Source organism: Drosophila mauritiana, chromosome 3R, assembly GCF_004382145.1.
Source record: "Drosophila mauritiana strain mau12 chromosome 3R, ASM438214v1, whole genome shotgun sequence".
NCBI classification, from domain to species: Eukaryota; Metazoa; Arthropoda; class Insecta; order Diptera; family Drosophilidae; genus Drosophila; species Drosophila mauritiana.
In genome coordinates, this window is record NC_046670.1 from 23,369,181 (window position 1) to 23,381,474 (window position 12,294).

A 12,294-nucleotide genomic window follows, 5' to 3' on the forward strand; every position below is an offset into this window, starting at 1 on the left:
TCTGTGAAGGCATTTTGGATCCCTTAACTTTCAGAGATACATTAATGAAACACAGTAGACTCTTAGAAAATTAGTTTTAAATAGAGCGCTTCTGAAATTAATATTAGGTATCCGCAATATAAGTCCATAGACACACATCGAAATGGCAAAAACTTTTAATCCGGAGGAGGACTTTCCGGAAGTGTACAAAGTCTGCAAGTTGTTCAATCCGAGCATAGACGACCTTGAGAAGATTAAACAAGCAATGGATCGTGAGATTACGATGGGACTGAGTCGCGATCATCACGATCGTTCGACGGTTCCGTGCCACTTGAGCTATGTGCAGGATTTGCCAACGGGCAGGGAGCGTGGTCAGTTCCTGGCCCTGGAGATGATGCCCACAAACTGCAGGATTATGCTGGTGAAGTTCAGCAGCGAGAGAGATATCTACACCAGTTCGAAATGCGTGATAATGCCACATACTGTGGCGGCGGGTCGAGGAACCGAGGTCTTCACCTTTCTGGCCACCAGCATAGCCAATTTTGTGAAGGAGAAAAAGGTGGACAAGGACAATCTGCCGCTGGGCATAGCATTTGCCTTTACCCTGAAGAAGCTGGCTTTGGATGTGGGTATCCTTGTGTCGTGGACCAAGGAGTTTGGAGCACAGGGCGCCATCGGCAAGGATGTGGTCCAACTGCTGCGTGATGCTCTGGCCAAGTTTCCCGAAATCTCCGTCGATGTCATGGGTATCATCAATGTGGGTGCCGGTTCGCTGCTGGCTCTGTGCTGGGCCCAGCCGGATACCCGAATCGGCTTGATCATGGGCAGTATTGCCAATAGCTGCTATGTGGAAAGGGTCGAAAGGTGCGAAACGTACGAGGGTGATGAGTTTAGAAGGCTGATGATCATTAATTCGGATTGGGCCCATTTCGGGGATACTGGGCAGTTGGATTTCATACGTAACGAATTCGATCGCCTGCTGGACACCGACTCCATAAATCCGGGCACTCGGATCTATGAGAAGTTTAGTGGAGCTCTCTGCATGGGGGAATTGGTTCGCATTATAGTGCTTCGCCTGATGAAAGCGGGCGCCATCTTCGCCGAGGACAGGCGTGATTACATAGGGATCCAGTGGAAGTTGGACATGGTGTCGCTGATCGAAATCGTCTCGGATCCCCCGGGTGTCTATACGAAGGCCCAGGAGGTGATGGACAAGTTTCGCATACGTCACTGCAAGGAGCGGGATCTGGCTGCCTTGAAATACATCTGCGATACGGTCACCAATCGAGCTGCCATGCTAGTGGCCAGTGGAGTGTCCTGCCTCATTGACCGCATGCGCTTGCCACAGATCTCGATCGCCGTGGATGGCGGCATCTACCGCCTACATCCGACCTTTGCCACCGTTCTCAACAAGTACACCCGTTTGCTGGCCAATCCCAATTACAACTTTGAGTTTGTCATCACCCAGGACAGCTGCGGAGTGGGAGCGGCCATAATGGCGGGAATGGCACATGCCAACAAGTACAAAACGGACGCGAAATTGTTTACTATGGACTACTAGATATGCATAAATAAATTATTATTATGTTCAATCTCTGCTTAATTACAATGACATCTCAGTTTAAATTTTCCATGTAGTTAAACCAGAACATCCAAAGCAAAAATTGAAATTTACCTCATGAGAAAGTCAACTAGACTTTTCACTCATTCTCTATTTGGCCCCGTATTTAAAATTTTGGTTCAAAACAAACCAGTTTGTGGAGGCTGCAATAGGAAAATGCCGAGCCTGGTGCACACGGAAATTGAGACCGCGGTCAAGGGCTTCCTGATCGACCAGGAGAAGATGACCGAGGTGGTGGAGCGCATGACCAAGGAGATAAAGATGGGTCTGGCCAAAGACACGCATGCGCGAGCCGTGATCAAGTGCTTCGTCAGCCATGTGCAGGATCTGCCCACTGGCAAAGAGCGGGGCAAGTATTTGGCCCTGGATCTGGGTGGCTCCAACTTCAGGGTGCTTCTGGTGAACCTGATAAGCAGCTCGGACGTGGAAATCATGTCGAAGGGCTACAATTTTCCCCTGACTCTGATGTCCGGATCGGGAAAGGCGCTTTTCGACTTCCTTGCCGAATCCCTGTCCGAGTTTTGCCACACCCATGGACTGGAGAACGAATCACTGCCTCTGGGCTTTACCTTCTCGTTTCCACTCCAGCAGCAGGGACTCTCCAAGGGTATCCTTGTGGCCTGGACCAAAGGATTCAGCTGCGAAGGCGTGGTGGGCAAGAATGTGGTGAGTTTCAGGGCGTTTCAAGCTATATTAACATTTATATTTAATGAATTTCTTATAATATGCATTTCTAGGTGAGTCTCCTCCAGGAGGCCATCGATCGAAGGGGCGATATAAAGATCAACACCGTCGCCATTCTCAACGATACGGTGGGCACTCTGATGTCCTGCGCTTTCTATCATCCCAATTGCCGGATAGGATTGATCGTGGGAACCGGCTCCAATGCGTGCTATGTGGAGAAAACAGTAAATGCCGAATGCTTCGAAGGATACCAGACCAGTCCCAAGCCGTCAATGATCATCAACTGCGAATGGGGCGCCTTCGGAGACAATGGTGTCCTGGAGTTCGTGCGAACTTCCTACGACAAGATAGTCGACAAGGTGACACCCAATCCCGGCAAGCAGACGTTCGAAAAGTGCATATCGGGCATGTATATGGGTGAACTTGTGCGATTGGTCATCATCGATATGATAGCCAAGGGCTTTATGTTCCACGGCATAATTTCCGAGAAGATCCAGGAGCGGTGGAGCTTTAAAACCGCCTATATTTCCGATGTTGAAAGTGATGCACCTGGCGAGTATCGTAACTGCAATAAGGTACTTAGCGAACTGGGCATCTTGGGCTGCCAGGAACCCGACAAAGAGGCGCTGCGTTACATCTGCGAGGCGGTGTCCTCCAGGTCTGCCAAGCTATGTGCCTGCGGCCTGGTCACCATCATCAACAAGATGAACATCAACGAGGTGGTCATCGGCATCGACGGTAGCGTGTATCGCTTCCATCCCAAGTACCACGACATGCTCCAGTACCACATGAAGAAGCTCGTCAAGCCGGGCGTCAAGTTCGAGCTGATAGTTTCGGAGGACGGATCCGGAAGAGGAGCGGCTCTGGTGGCGGCCACGGCAGTCCAGGCTAAGAGCAAACTCTAAATTCGAAGTAATAATCTTCAATGCATGGAAAACGTTACGGACAATGATATATGAGCACAAAATTATGGAAGAAGAGATAAAAATATAAGGATATAATACGAACTTTAAATATTAGCCTTTAAATCTTAAAATTGCAATCAGAAATCCTATTTGAATTATGGCGCCAAAGGTGTAATATATTCCTGCCTTAGTGGCAACACCGCACATTGGTAGTATTTTTTAGTACATGCAGTATTTTTTAGAATATTTATCGAGCGATAAGCATTGGGTAACACTTTTGCGGTATAAAAGCCAACTCGCCATCTGGTAACACTTGGTGCTTGCAAACATTTATCTCTCGACCAATTTAAGGAATTTGGAGCAATTAGGGCATTCCTGCGAGCTTTTCCAGGCCAACTGAGATAACTTCAAGCCAAGGCAAACAGGTGGGTAATCCAGCAGGCCTTGCCCCAACGACCAGACCGGCCAAACACCCCGTTTCGGGCGGTGCTGGAAAAAGCAAGGCCAGCTGTCCATTTGGGATTTGGACACTGCGCTCCGAGCATCAAGATGATTGTCCTTAACCAAATGCATCGGGCGCTGCAGAGCGAGGCCATTAATGCCATTGTCCGCATTTTCAGCGACAACATGTCCCAAGGCGGTGGCGCTACTCCAGCGGGCGGTAATCCCACAGCGCTCCAGGCGACCGGAGGGGGCGTGGTCTTCAGCAAGGTCTTCATCCAGCGCGACTATAGCGAAGGAACCTCCGTCAAGTTCCACACACGGCTGCCCGCTGAGCTGGAGGGCATGGTGACTATAAAATACTCTGTAAATCCGTGGAATTATCATCCAAGCTTATATCGATTCTCGTGCAGATTGAGAGACACGTCTTCGAGGCCACCATCAATAGGCTAAACGAGTTCTACGCCGAGGCGGAGGAGGGATCCTGCGGCACCTATTGCGAGGGCTGCATTGGCTGCATCACGGCCTACTTGATCTACATGTGCTCCGAAACGCACTACGAAAAGGTGCGTCATTTGGGTTTGGATTACACACATGTGGGTCAATGCAATAGAGCTGAAGATAACTAGCTTCAGTAGTCAAGTTCCACTCTATAAATAGGGATTAGAGTCAACAATTTCACAAATATCGATATGCGATCGTATAAGCTATCAAACTTCTCGTAAATGTCTTTGTACTCAAGGTTTTCATATCTGTTTAAGGTATAAAGGTCAGAAAACTTGATAAATCAAGTAGTAGTATTACTAATTAGCACGTGCTATCTATTATACGAGTATCCATACAATTGACTTAAGTGGAACTTCCAGCTCTATTGCCTAATTCTTAACCCATACTAACCCCAAACTAATGCTCTTCCACCCCCACAGACCCTTCGCAAGATATCCAAATTTGTGGCTTCCCAAAACGAACGCATTTACAACGCCAAGGGCCTGCAGCTGATCGATCCCACTTACCGGGGACTGCGCGTCATAGAGATTACAATCTTCGATCGTCCGGGGCGAACGTGACTTCCGCTTTCCCATTCAGCCAACGAGTTTTTCATGTGAGATCGAGCAGCCACAGTCGCGTCAACAGGAATGTGAAGGAGGAGAGTCCGTTTCAGCAATTATCAAGCAAAAGTCAGCGCCATCAGAGTGCGTTTCCAAAAATATAAATCAATACAAAGCTGCGGAAGCAGCTAAAGCTTTATAACCTATAACCATATGTGTGAGTATCTCGGATATTACGCACTCAATTGCAAACTGAACTAATCCATGCATTTTCGCATCCTTTCAGCTTGGCAAAGCAGCGGCCAGAGCGTTTTTGGGGCATGCGACTTAGTCACGGGTGTGCTGGGAGATGTGCCTCCGCTGCAGCCACATACTGTATGCTAGATTAGCCGTTAATGATTAGCCAAGGCAGTGTACGGCCAGTTAGTTAGTATTTATGCAATAGCAGGCATAGTCATGTAAGTGAAAAGCTACCGAAACTGCATTTTGAGCCGAAGCAAGCATCAACATATACACACATTCGCATATGTTACAATTGTTTTAATTATTCGACCGAAAGGCCAGCGAGAATTGATTGTTTTGTAATTTGAAAAGGAATGTTTGTAGTAGTTACCAACAATTCGATTGTCTAAAGTGGTAATTTAAAGATGGCATTAACATTTGCATAAATACACACACAGTTCAAGCTTAATCAGACATAATGCATACGCATAACTTTTTCTATACAATACTTACCGATTTCAAACAGCGCCAAATGAACTTACACATAAACAAGTGGAGAATCGTTCGATTTTTAATATAAATCAGCAACATTGATTAACATAGTTATATATCTTATAAGGAAAATATATATATTGCCGTCATTTAAACGCGCCTACAACTGTTTTCCTGCGGCGGGTAAACATCGACTGGGAAGCAAACAAATTAAGCAAAATGTTTTTGCAGATTTTCAATTGTATTTCGCTATTTACTTATCATCTGCGGATATTTGTTCTTGTCTGGCGTAGAAAACTTTCGTATATATAAAGACCTCTAAAGCCTCGTCTTGTACATTCACGATTCCTGCAAAGACGCACAATGAAGCTAACCACCTATCTACTGGCACTCGTCCTGTTCGCCGGATTCTGCCTGCTGCAGCCTTCCTCAGCCCAGTCGAACTCCACCACATCCACCAACAGCACAACCACGGATGCAACCACTACCACCACAGCCGCGCCCACAACCGTTCATAGGAAACATTTTACGATCCGTAATCTTCGCTATAAGACAGTGCGCAGGATCCATGTTAACAAGAAATCTGGTTAACAAGATCTTTAGCATACTAAACAATAGCCAATAAAAATACGTGAAGAAAACCTAAATACATTTCTATAATGGGCACTGAGCAATCTATACTTCCACATAAAGATCTTTTTCGCTTTTTGTTCATAAGTGTGTTTTTTATGAACAGACTTTGGTTTTCAGTTGGTTAACTTTCTAAGCGTTTGTTTGCCAAGTTCATGGCCAAGTTCCTCAAGTTTTGACTGCTTAGATATAGCATATTTAATTAAGTCAATAAACGAAATGGGTCTGCTATTCTAAGCTAGAAACATCTATTTATTCCAATCATAGAAATGAACAAAATCTACTTTGAGAACACCTTTGGCTTTCATTGGTTCGCACAGGAAAAACCAATATGTTTAACTAACTTTAGCATCTGTGATTAAGAATAAAAATCTTGACTAGTTGTTGTACCAGATTTCAAGTCGAAACATTCCAGGAAACGTTTATTTCAGCAATAAGCCTAGTAATATACAACATTTCTACAATAGGCTACTTGTTTGTATATTTTTCTATATAGGTTTAAAGCAACAAAAGTTATACGGTCTTTTCTCTCTATTAGATGACTACACCAGCTTAAATCTGCGGATTTTCACTTTCCTTCGACGCACCAAAAAATCAAACTATAACATCAAATAATAAGTTCTTGTCCAGGTTCCATCTTTCAGTGGTGTGTCGTCCTAATCCTTCAGGATTTTCCGGGCTTACTTGCCCGCATCGTTCATGTTCTTGGGCAGACTCAACAAGGAGTTGATGAGCTCCGAGTTGCGCTTCCTGATGGGCACGGATGGGCCCAAGGAGTTCTCGAGGATCAGCGGATAACGACAGAGAGTGGCCACTTGGCCGGGACTGAACTGACCCACGCCCACGTTGTTGAACCAGTCGAGGAGATCCCGATTGTACTCCTTGCGCACATAGCGCTCCTCATCCGGCATGGCCATGGCGCCGCAGGTTCCCCACTGGCAGCAAATGGCCAGGAGCACAAGGGCGACGAGGTACGTGTAGCGAGCCATTAGTCCGAGGAGCTGGAAGGATGGCGAGGAGCAGCAACTGAACACGGAACACCTGCAGCAGGAGACTTGCGAATGAACGTCGGTTGGCATATCCTCGACTTATATAGCAACCTGGACTGGATAAGTCCCGGCGGGAGACCGCCCGACCACGCAACCCAAGAGCGTCAGTATCGGTGTCATCCGCAGGACCAATACATGTCATCCGCAGGCAGCGGCGGTCCTTCAGCCCAGGCAAATACGGAGTCGAGTTGGAGCCACGCAAATATTTGGTTATGCAGTGTTTTATGTGCCAACATGCAGGCACCAAATCCCATTCAAGTCCGGCGATATTTGTTCGGGAAGGCAGCTAACTGGCGATTCCATGTGGCACTCAAAAAAAGGGGGATACCCATATCTTTAATCTAATTAAATTATTAGATTTAAATAATATTGTTCTATACAATTTGCTGACAAAACATCAGACCTTCCACTAAAACGAACCAATTTGTATATAATACTTTGCTGATTTCTTTTTCTCTCAGTGCAATTGTGTGATTAATTTTAGAAAAAAGCTCGTAAAAATACCAATCTTAAATATATATAACTTAATAGCAGTTGGGCCATTTGCAAAATTCCAGCTTGTTCCTTTGTTTGATCACCAAACTGTGTAAATATGGCCAAAAAATTTCGCGCATACGTAATTGGCGAGAGCATAATGCAAATATTTACTGAGAAATTCCGCCAATTGTCTTGGCCACATATAAAACTCCCCCAGCCTCCGAAATGGCGTTCATCCGAGCAACAGCATCACCCAGCCACCCACCATGAAGACAGGCCAACTGGCACTAGGAATCCTGGCGATAAGCCTGTGCATTTGGGCAACCAACGCGGCCTCATCGCCAACCACCACGGAGGCCACGACGACCACGGCGGCCACCACCACCACGACGACGGCAGCCACCACGACCACCACCACGTCCTCCTCGTCCTCCTCCTCCTCGAAGGTCCATCGCAAGCGGTTCAGGATCAAGAACCTTAAGTACTCTATTAAGCGCAGGGTGCGCGTCTACCGGGCCACCAGTGCCAGTTCCACATCCAGGAACAGGAACAGGAACAGGAATCGCTCCGGTAGGCGGGTCAGTGTGCGCCGCCTCAATAGGCTGCTGCGAGGCCGCAATCAGGGCTAAGTTCCCAAACCCAAACCCAAGTCATATCCTTACCTGCAATAAAAACTATTTTCCAAAACAACTTCTAAGTATTTAAAACTATAAGGATAATAGAAAGGTTATGAATAGCGAAGGATTCCCCAATGGCTGTTGCACATGTCGTATGCGTAATATGTGTTGAATTACTTAGCTCAGCGTATAAATTTGAAAGTTTCTTTGTTCCCATCAACAGGTTGCCCCTTCTAGCATGGCTGGGCCCAGTCGGACCACGCACATCATCCTTTATTTATGCCTGTTCAATGACTTCACGTGCGGCAAAAACATTGACCCAACTCCGCCCACCCATGGGCAAACATCGGATATATCTCGACGGGGTAGGTTTACGATGACTATAACTTTCCATGCAGCCACATTACCCACCAGTTTGATGGCCAAGGCTCGGCGTCGTTCACTCCGCCGATTTGTTTGCACTGCATTTGTGGCCAGACCCAAAATCCGGTGGGTGGAACGCGGACTCCGAGTTTATCGTCCACCGTTTGCTGTCTTAAAAGTCAGCTGAAGCATTTAATGGTCGCGGTGTGACTTGGAGGCACACATAAGTGAAACACGCATGGGTTCGATTTCGGTTGGGAAGTCATTTCCAGGAGCGGCTTGGTCACATCAGAGTATATATTAAAATGAAAAAAAAAGATTTTAAATTACATTAAGAAAGTTCTTATAAGCTCGAATTCATTTAAGATCCATCTTTATCTACTCTCCCCTTACAATGAAGATTATTTACCTATCGGTCTGCAGTTCGTCCCTGGACAAGCCGAAGATGATTCGTCCTGAACGCACACACAGGACATCGGGACGGGGGTCCGTGGCCATTCACCAATTACGCGCCATTCGCGGCGGTGTCCTTAATTTCTTAAAAAGCGTTTAAACATCTAATGAAAGCATTTGGGACCCGCGATTTCTGCTGTCAGTTGCGTTTGCCTTTTCGCCGTGTGCGGTTCGCTTCGGTTCGGTTCGATTTGGTATTCCTTGGTCCCGATTGTCGAGCTGCAGGGAGCGAGCAGGAGAGGATTATGTCATTGCAGCCATGGCCAAGATAATCTCGACGATCAAGGCCATCCTCACGAGGATCATCTTCAGTGCGCACAGCCTGCTGGCCATTTGGCAGGTGGTGGCCCTAAAGAGTGATATCATATACTGGGCACTATGTGGACCACTCCTGTTGCTGCTGCTCGAGGGCATCTTCACCATCATGATCAAGAAAACGCAGGAGTGGCGCTGGTAAGGATGAAACCCACGGATCCTGGCTACTCCAGGCATCTGATTAAACTCCCAACTCGAATTGTAAACAACAGTCAGTCGATGTTGACGTCATGCCGCGCGGTTTTGATTTTCAATTAAAAGTGAAATCATGTGTTCAGTGGGTGCCTAACCTGGCCACCCACTTTCATAGAAGCCACTAACTCTGCGGCCGCACCCCCACACTCAGAAAAAAGTAGGCTCGATTTTAAAACAACATAAGATTGTGGGACCAAAACATGGATATAAATTGAGTTTAGGATGAGGAAATCCTATAAATTCGGTATCTTTAAACCAATTGTTATTATCATTTCTGGGTGCACTTTTTTTTCAAGTGTAAGCTGTCCACCTCACACTTCTAACTAGTAAAAACTTTAATGGAATTTCGCGGGGAATGGAGTCTTTTGACTCTTGTTTACCTTTCGTCGCATCACTCAGACTTGTTGTTTGTTTTGGGCGTTCGGCTGTGCCACCTCATTTGTGTCCTTTGTCCGCAGGTTCTGCCCCTCTGTGTTCCTCTACCTGAGCAGCATTGTGCCGGCGATATGGCTCCTGGAGCTGGACAAGGTGGCCCGGCGGGTGGGCAACATGACAACGACCAACTCAACGGTCTACAGTCCGAGCAACTACAGCATTCCCGTGGGCAACACCACCATCTTCATCACCAGCACCAACAGCAGTGGCGTGCCTCCGGTGGCCACTCTGCTGGGTCAGGCCGGGGTCACCCTCTCGGTGACCCCGGACACTTGGACAACCCTCATCGAGCAGTTCCTCATGCTCATCCTGATCGTGGGTCGCTGGCTGCTGCCCAAGGGCGATCTAACCAGGGATCAGCTCAGCCAGTTGCTCCTGGTCTACATTGGCACGGCGGCCGATATCATTGAGTTCTTCGATTCCTACAAGGACGACTCCATAGCAAAGATAGGATTCCTGGTCTTTCTCACACTGGGCATTTGGTCCTGGAGCCTCATGCAGTTCACCATCGTGCTGTCCGCCACCCGAGGACGACGACCACGAGGCAGTGGATCGCATCACAAGGAGGAGTGAGTACATTCAATCAATTTATTATTAAAATGTAGATGATCATGGAAATCTTTGATCTGCAGACATACAGACTGTTGCCAGAACTGTTGCTGTGGCATTGACGTGTGGGGCATCGTACTCAATGTGATCCTGCAGGATGCGCCCTTCCTCACCTTTCGCCTGCTGATTATCTTCCAGTACAAAATCATTAACTACATGAACGTCTTCTTTACATGTTCGTATTAATAATACTTATTCCTATTCGAAGTTTTATTACTTATATGTAATTAGGCAAAAACTCGTTGGTGATCATCCTGCAGCTTTATCGGCTATATGTGGTCAACGCCGAGTTCTGGAAAAATCGGCGTGAAAGTCGCATGGCCAAGTCACGTCAGTTCCAATCTCGAAGGAAAGTGCAGGATGCAGATCAGAACAGCATTTACATGATATCCAACGAAAGGGGTGGTGATGTCAAAAAGAAGATCAAAAGGTAGGCGTTGATGTAGCTTAGATCCTTAATGAACTGCATCAAATATTTATAGGGCCAAGGACAAGGACTATGCGGAGCAGGAGGCGGTATACAGCAAAAAGAAGAAGGACAAGAAGGACAAGTGCGTCTTGAGCTTAATTATGATATTAAAAAGAGAATTTAGATTAACCCACTGATTCCAGAAAGAAGCGCAAACGCAAGGACACTGGCTACTCCACGGCCAGCTCGCAGAATCTGTACTCCACGAAGGCGAGTGGCACGGACAAGGACACTCGCCGCAAGGACAAGAAGGGCAAGAAGTCCAAGCGCACCTGCAGCAGCTCACCCAGTGACTGCGACTTGGCCAAAAAGCAGAAGCGCAAGAACGCGGATAAAAACGATAAGAAGTAGGTAATATCTCGGGACTTCGCTGGTTATCCTTTGACTTATGATCCGACTGCCCGCAGGAAATCCCGCAAAATTGAGGCAGTCGTGGAGGAGTCGAGCAGCTCGAGCAGCAGCAGCTCCGACTCCAGCAACTCCACTCTGCCCAGCTACGAGGTCATCGACGAGAAGAAGGCCAGGCGCAGGAAGCACCGCGGCAGTAGTAGCGACACCAGTTCCGGGGACAGCAGCTCCTCCAGCTCCTCGTCCTCCAGCTCGGACTCGTCGTGAATGAGGCACTTTTTTGGAACTAACGCCAGACGTTAGGGAATTTTTTTGGCAGTCACTTGCCCGCATTCAAGTGGCTGCTGAGCCCCTCTGCTCCGGGAGCTCAGATTTGTAAGACCCCAAGGGGCAGGTCTAAAATTTGATTGCAAACACACCGAGCGTTAATCATGAAAATACCACAAGCTTACGGTTTTACATTTAAATGTTGTGAGGTACAAAAGAAACTGCAGTGAGTTTTAGATACTTTCGAAAAATGTATCTTTAACAAGGTCACAACATTAAATCATTTATTACAAATTTAATGTATCATTTAATAGTGCAAAAACTCTTTGAATATTTTATATTAGTTAATATGGCATCTGCCAAATAATATTTAAAGGCTGTTTGTAGTTTTCCATATAGGTCAGCATTTGCTATTTTCTTGATTAGTGCTCGATATATTTTGATATATTTGTATAAACTACACTATGGCATATTTGAATGGATAATAAATACGCGGGCTCCACAGCGATAAGTTGGCAGCTCCGACTCGATTAAATGAAGCTCTCTTCATTGAATTTTCAACGGGGGGAAATTCTCTTAACGCGTTCTCTTTGCCGCATGAAAAGCTTAGCAACGCGAACAGCTGCTAAACTTTTGTTGACATACAGTTAGCTGTGATATTTGGAGAGTGTGTG

General features: G+C 46.6%; 7 protein-coding genes across 7 annotated transcripts; 6 read left to right on the top strand and 1 right to left on the bottom strand.

Annotated features, from left to right (window-relative positions):
- The first annotated feature begins 36 nt into the window (after nt 1-36).
- LOC117143315 (hexokinase type 1) lies at nt 37-1,540 on the top strand. Its single transcript, XM_033307958.1, has one exon. It carries the CDS (start codon nt 143-145, stop codon nt 1,538-1,540), a length of 1,398 nt encoding a protein of 465 aa, XP_033163849.1. The 5' UTR covers nt 37-142.
- An 88-nt stretch (nt 1,541-1,628) lies between these two features.
- Nucleotides 1,629-3,298, top strand: LOC117143314 (hexokinase type 2). The gene is made up of 2 exons (XM_033307957.1): nt 1,629-2,266; nt 2,338-3,298. The coding sequence occupies exons 1-2, from the start codon at nt 1,658-1,660 to the stop codon at nt 3,187-3,189; spliced, it is 1,461 nt and encodes a 486-aa protein (XP_033163848.1). The 5' UTR covers nt 1,629-1,657; the 3' UTR covers nt 3,190-3,298.
- Nucleotides 3,299-3,476: 178 nt separating this feature from the next.
- Nucleotides 3,477-5,548, top strand: LOC117143317 (golgin subfamily A member 7). Its single transcript, XM_033307961.1, has 5 exons — nt 3,477-3,614; nt 3,810-3,978; nt 4,044-4,196; nt 4,557-4,896; nt 4,966-5,548. Exons 2-4 carry the CDS (start codon nt 3,817-3,819, stop codon nt 4,695-4,697), a joined length of 456 nt encoding a protein of 151 aa, XP_033163852.1. The 5' UTR covers nt 3,477-3,614; nt 3,810-3,816; the 3' UTR covers nt 4,698-4,896; nt 4,966-5,548.
- Nucleotides 5,549-5,637: 89 nt separating this feature from the next.
- Nucleotides 5,638-6,007, top strand: LOC117143318. The gene has a single exon (XM_033307962.1). It carries the CDS (start codon nt 5,757-5,759, stop codon nt 5,982-5,984), a length of 228 nt encoding a protein of 75 aa, XP_033163853.1. The 5' UTR covers nt 5,638-5,756; the 3' UTR covers nt 5,985-6,007.
- Nucleotides 6,008-6,277: 270 nt separating this feature from the next.
- Nucleotides 6,278-7,084, bottom strand: LOC117144116 (protein PDF). The gene has a single exon (XM_033309135.1). It carries the CDS (start codon nt 7,010-7,012, stop codon nt 6,704-6,706), a length of 309 nt encoding a protein of 102 aa, XP_033165026.1. The 5' UTR covers nt 7,013-7,084; the 3' UTR covers nt 6,278-6,703.
- Nucleotides 7,085-7,815: 731 nt separating this feature from the next.
- On the top strand, nt 7,816-8,178 carry LOC117145896 (protein new-glue 3). The gene has a single exon (XM_033311747.1). The coding sequence runs from the start codon at nt 7,816-7,818 to the stop codon at nt 8,176-8,178; it is 363 nt and encodes a 120-aa protein (XP_033167638.1).
- Nucleotides 8,179-9,142: 964 nt separating this feature from the next.
- Nucleotides 9,143-11,881, top strand: LOC117143820 (transmembrane protein 26). The gene is made up of 7 exons (XM_033308665.1): nt 9,143-9,435; nt 9,951-10,496; nt 10,560-10,711; nt 10,768-10,966; nt 11,019-11,087; nt 11,149-11,352; nt 11,413-11,881. Exons 1-7 carry the CDS (start codon nt 9,242-9,244, stop codon nt 11,618-11,620), a joined length of 1,572 nt encoding a protein of 523 aa, XP_033164556.1. The 5' UTR covers nt 9,143-9,241; the 3' UTR covers nt 11,621-11,881.
- The last annotated feature ends 413 nt before the right edge of the window (nt 11,882-12,294 follow it).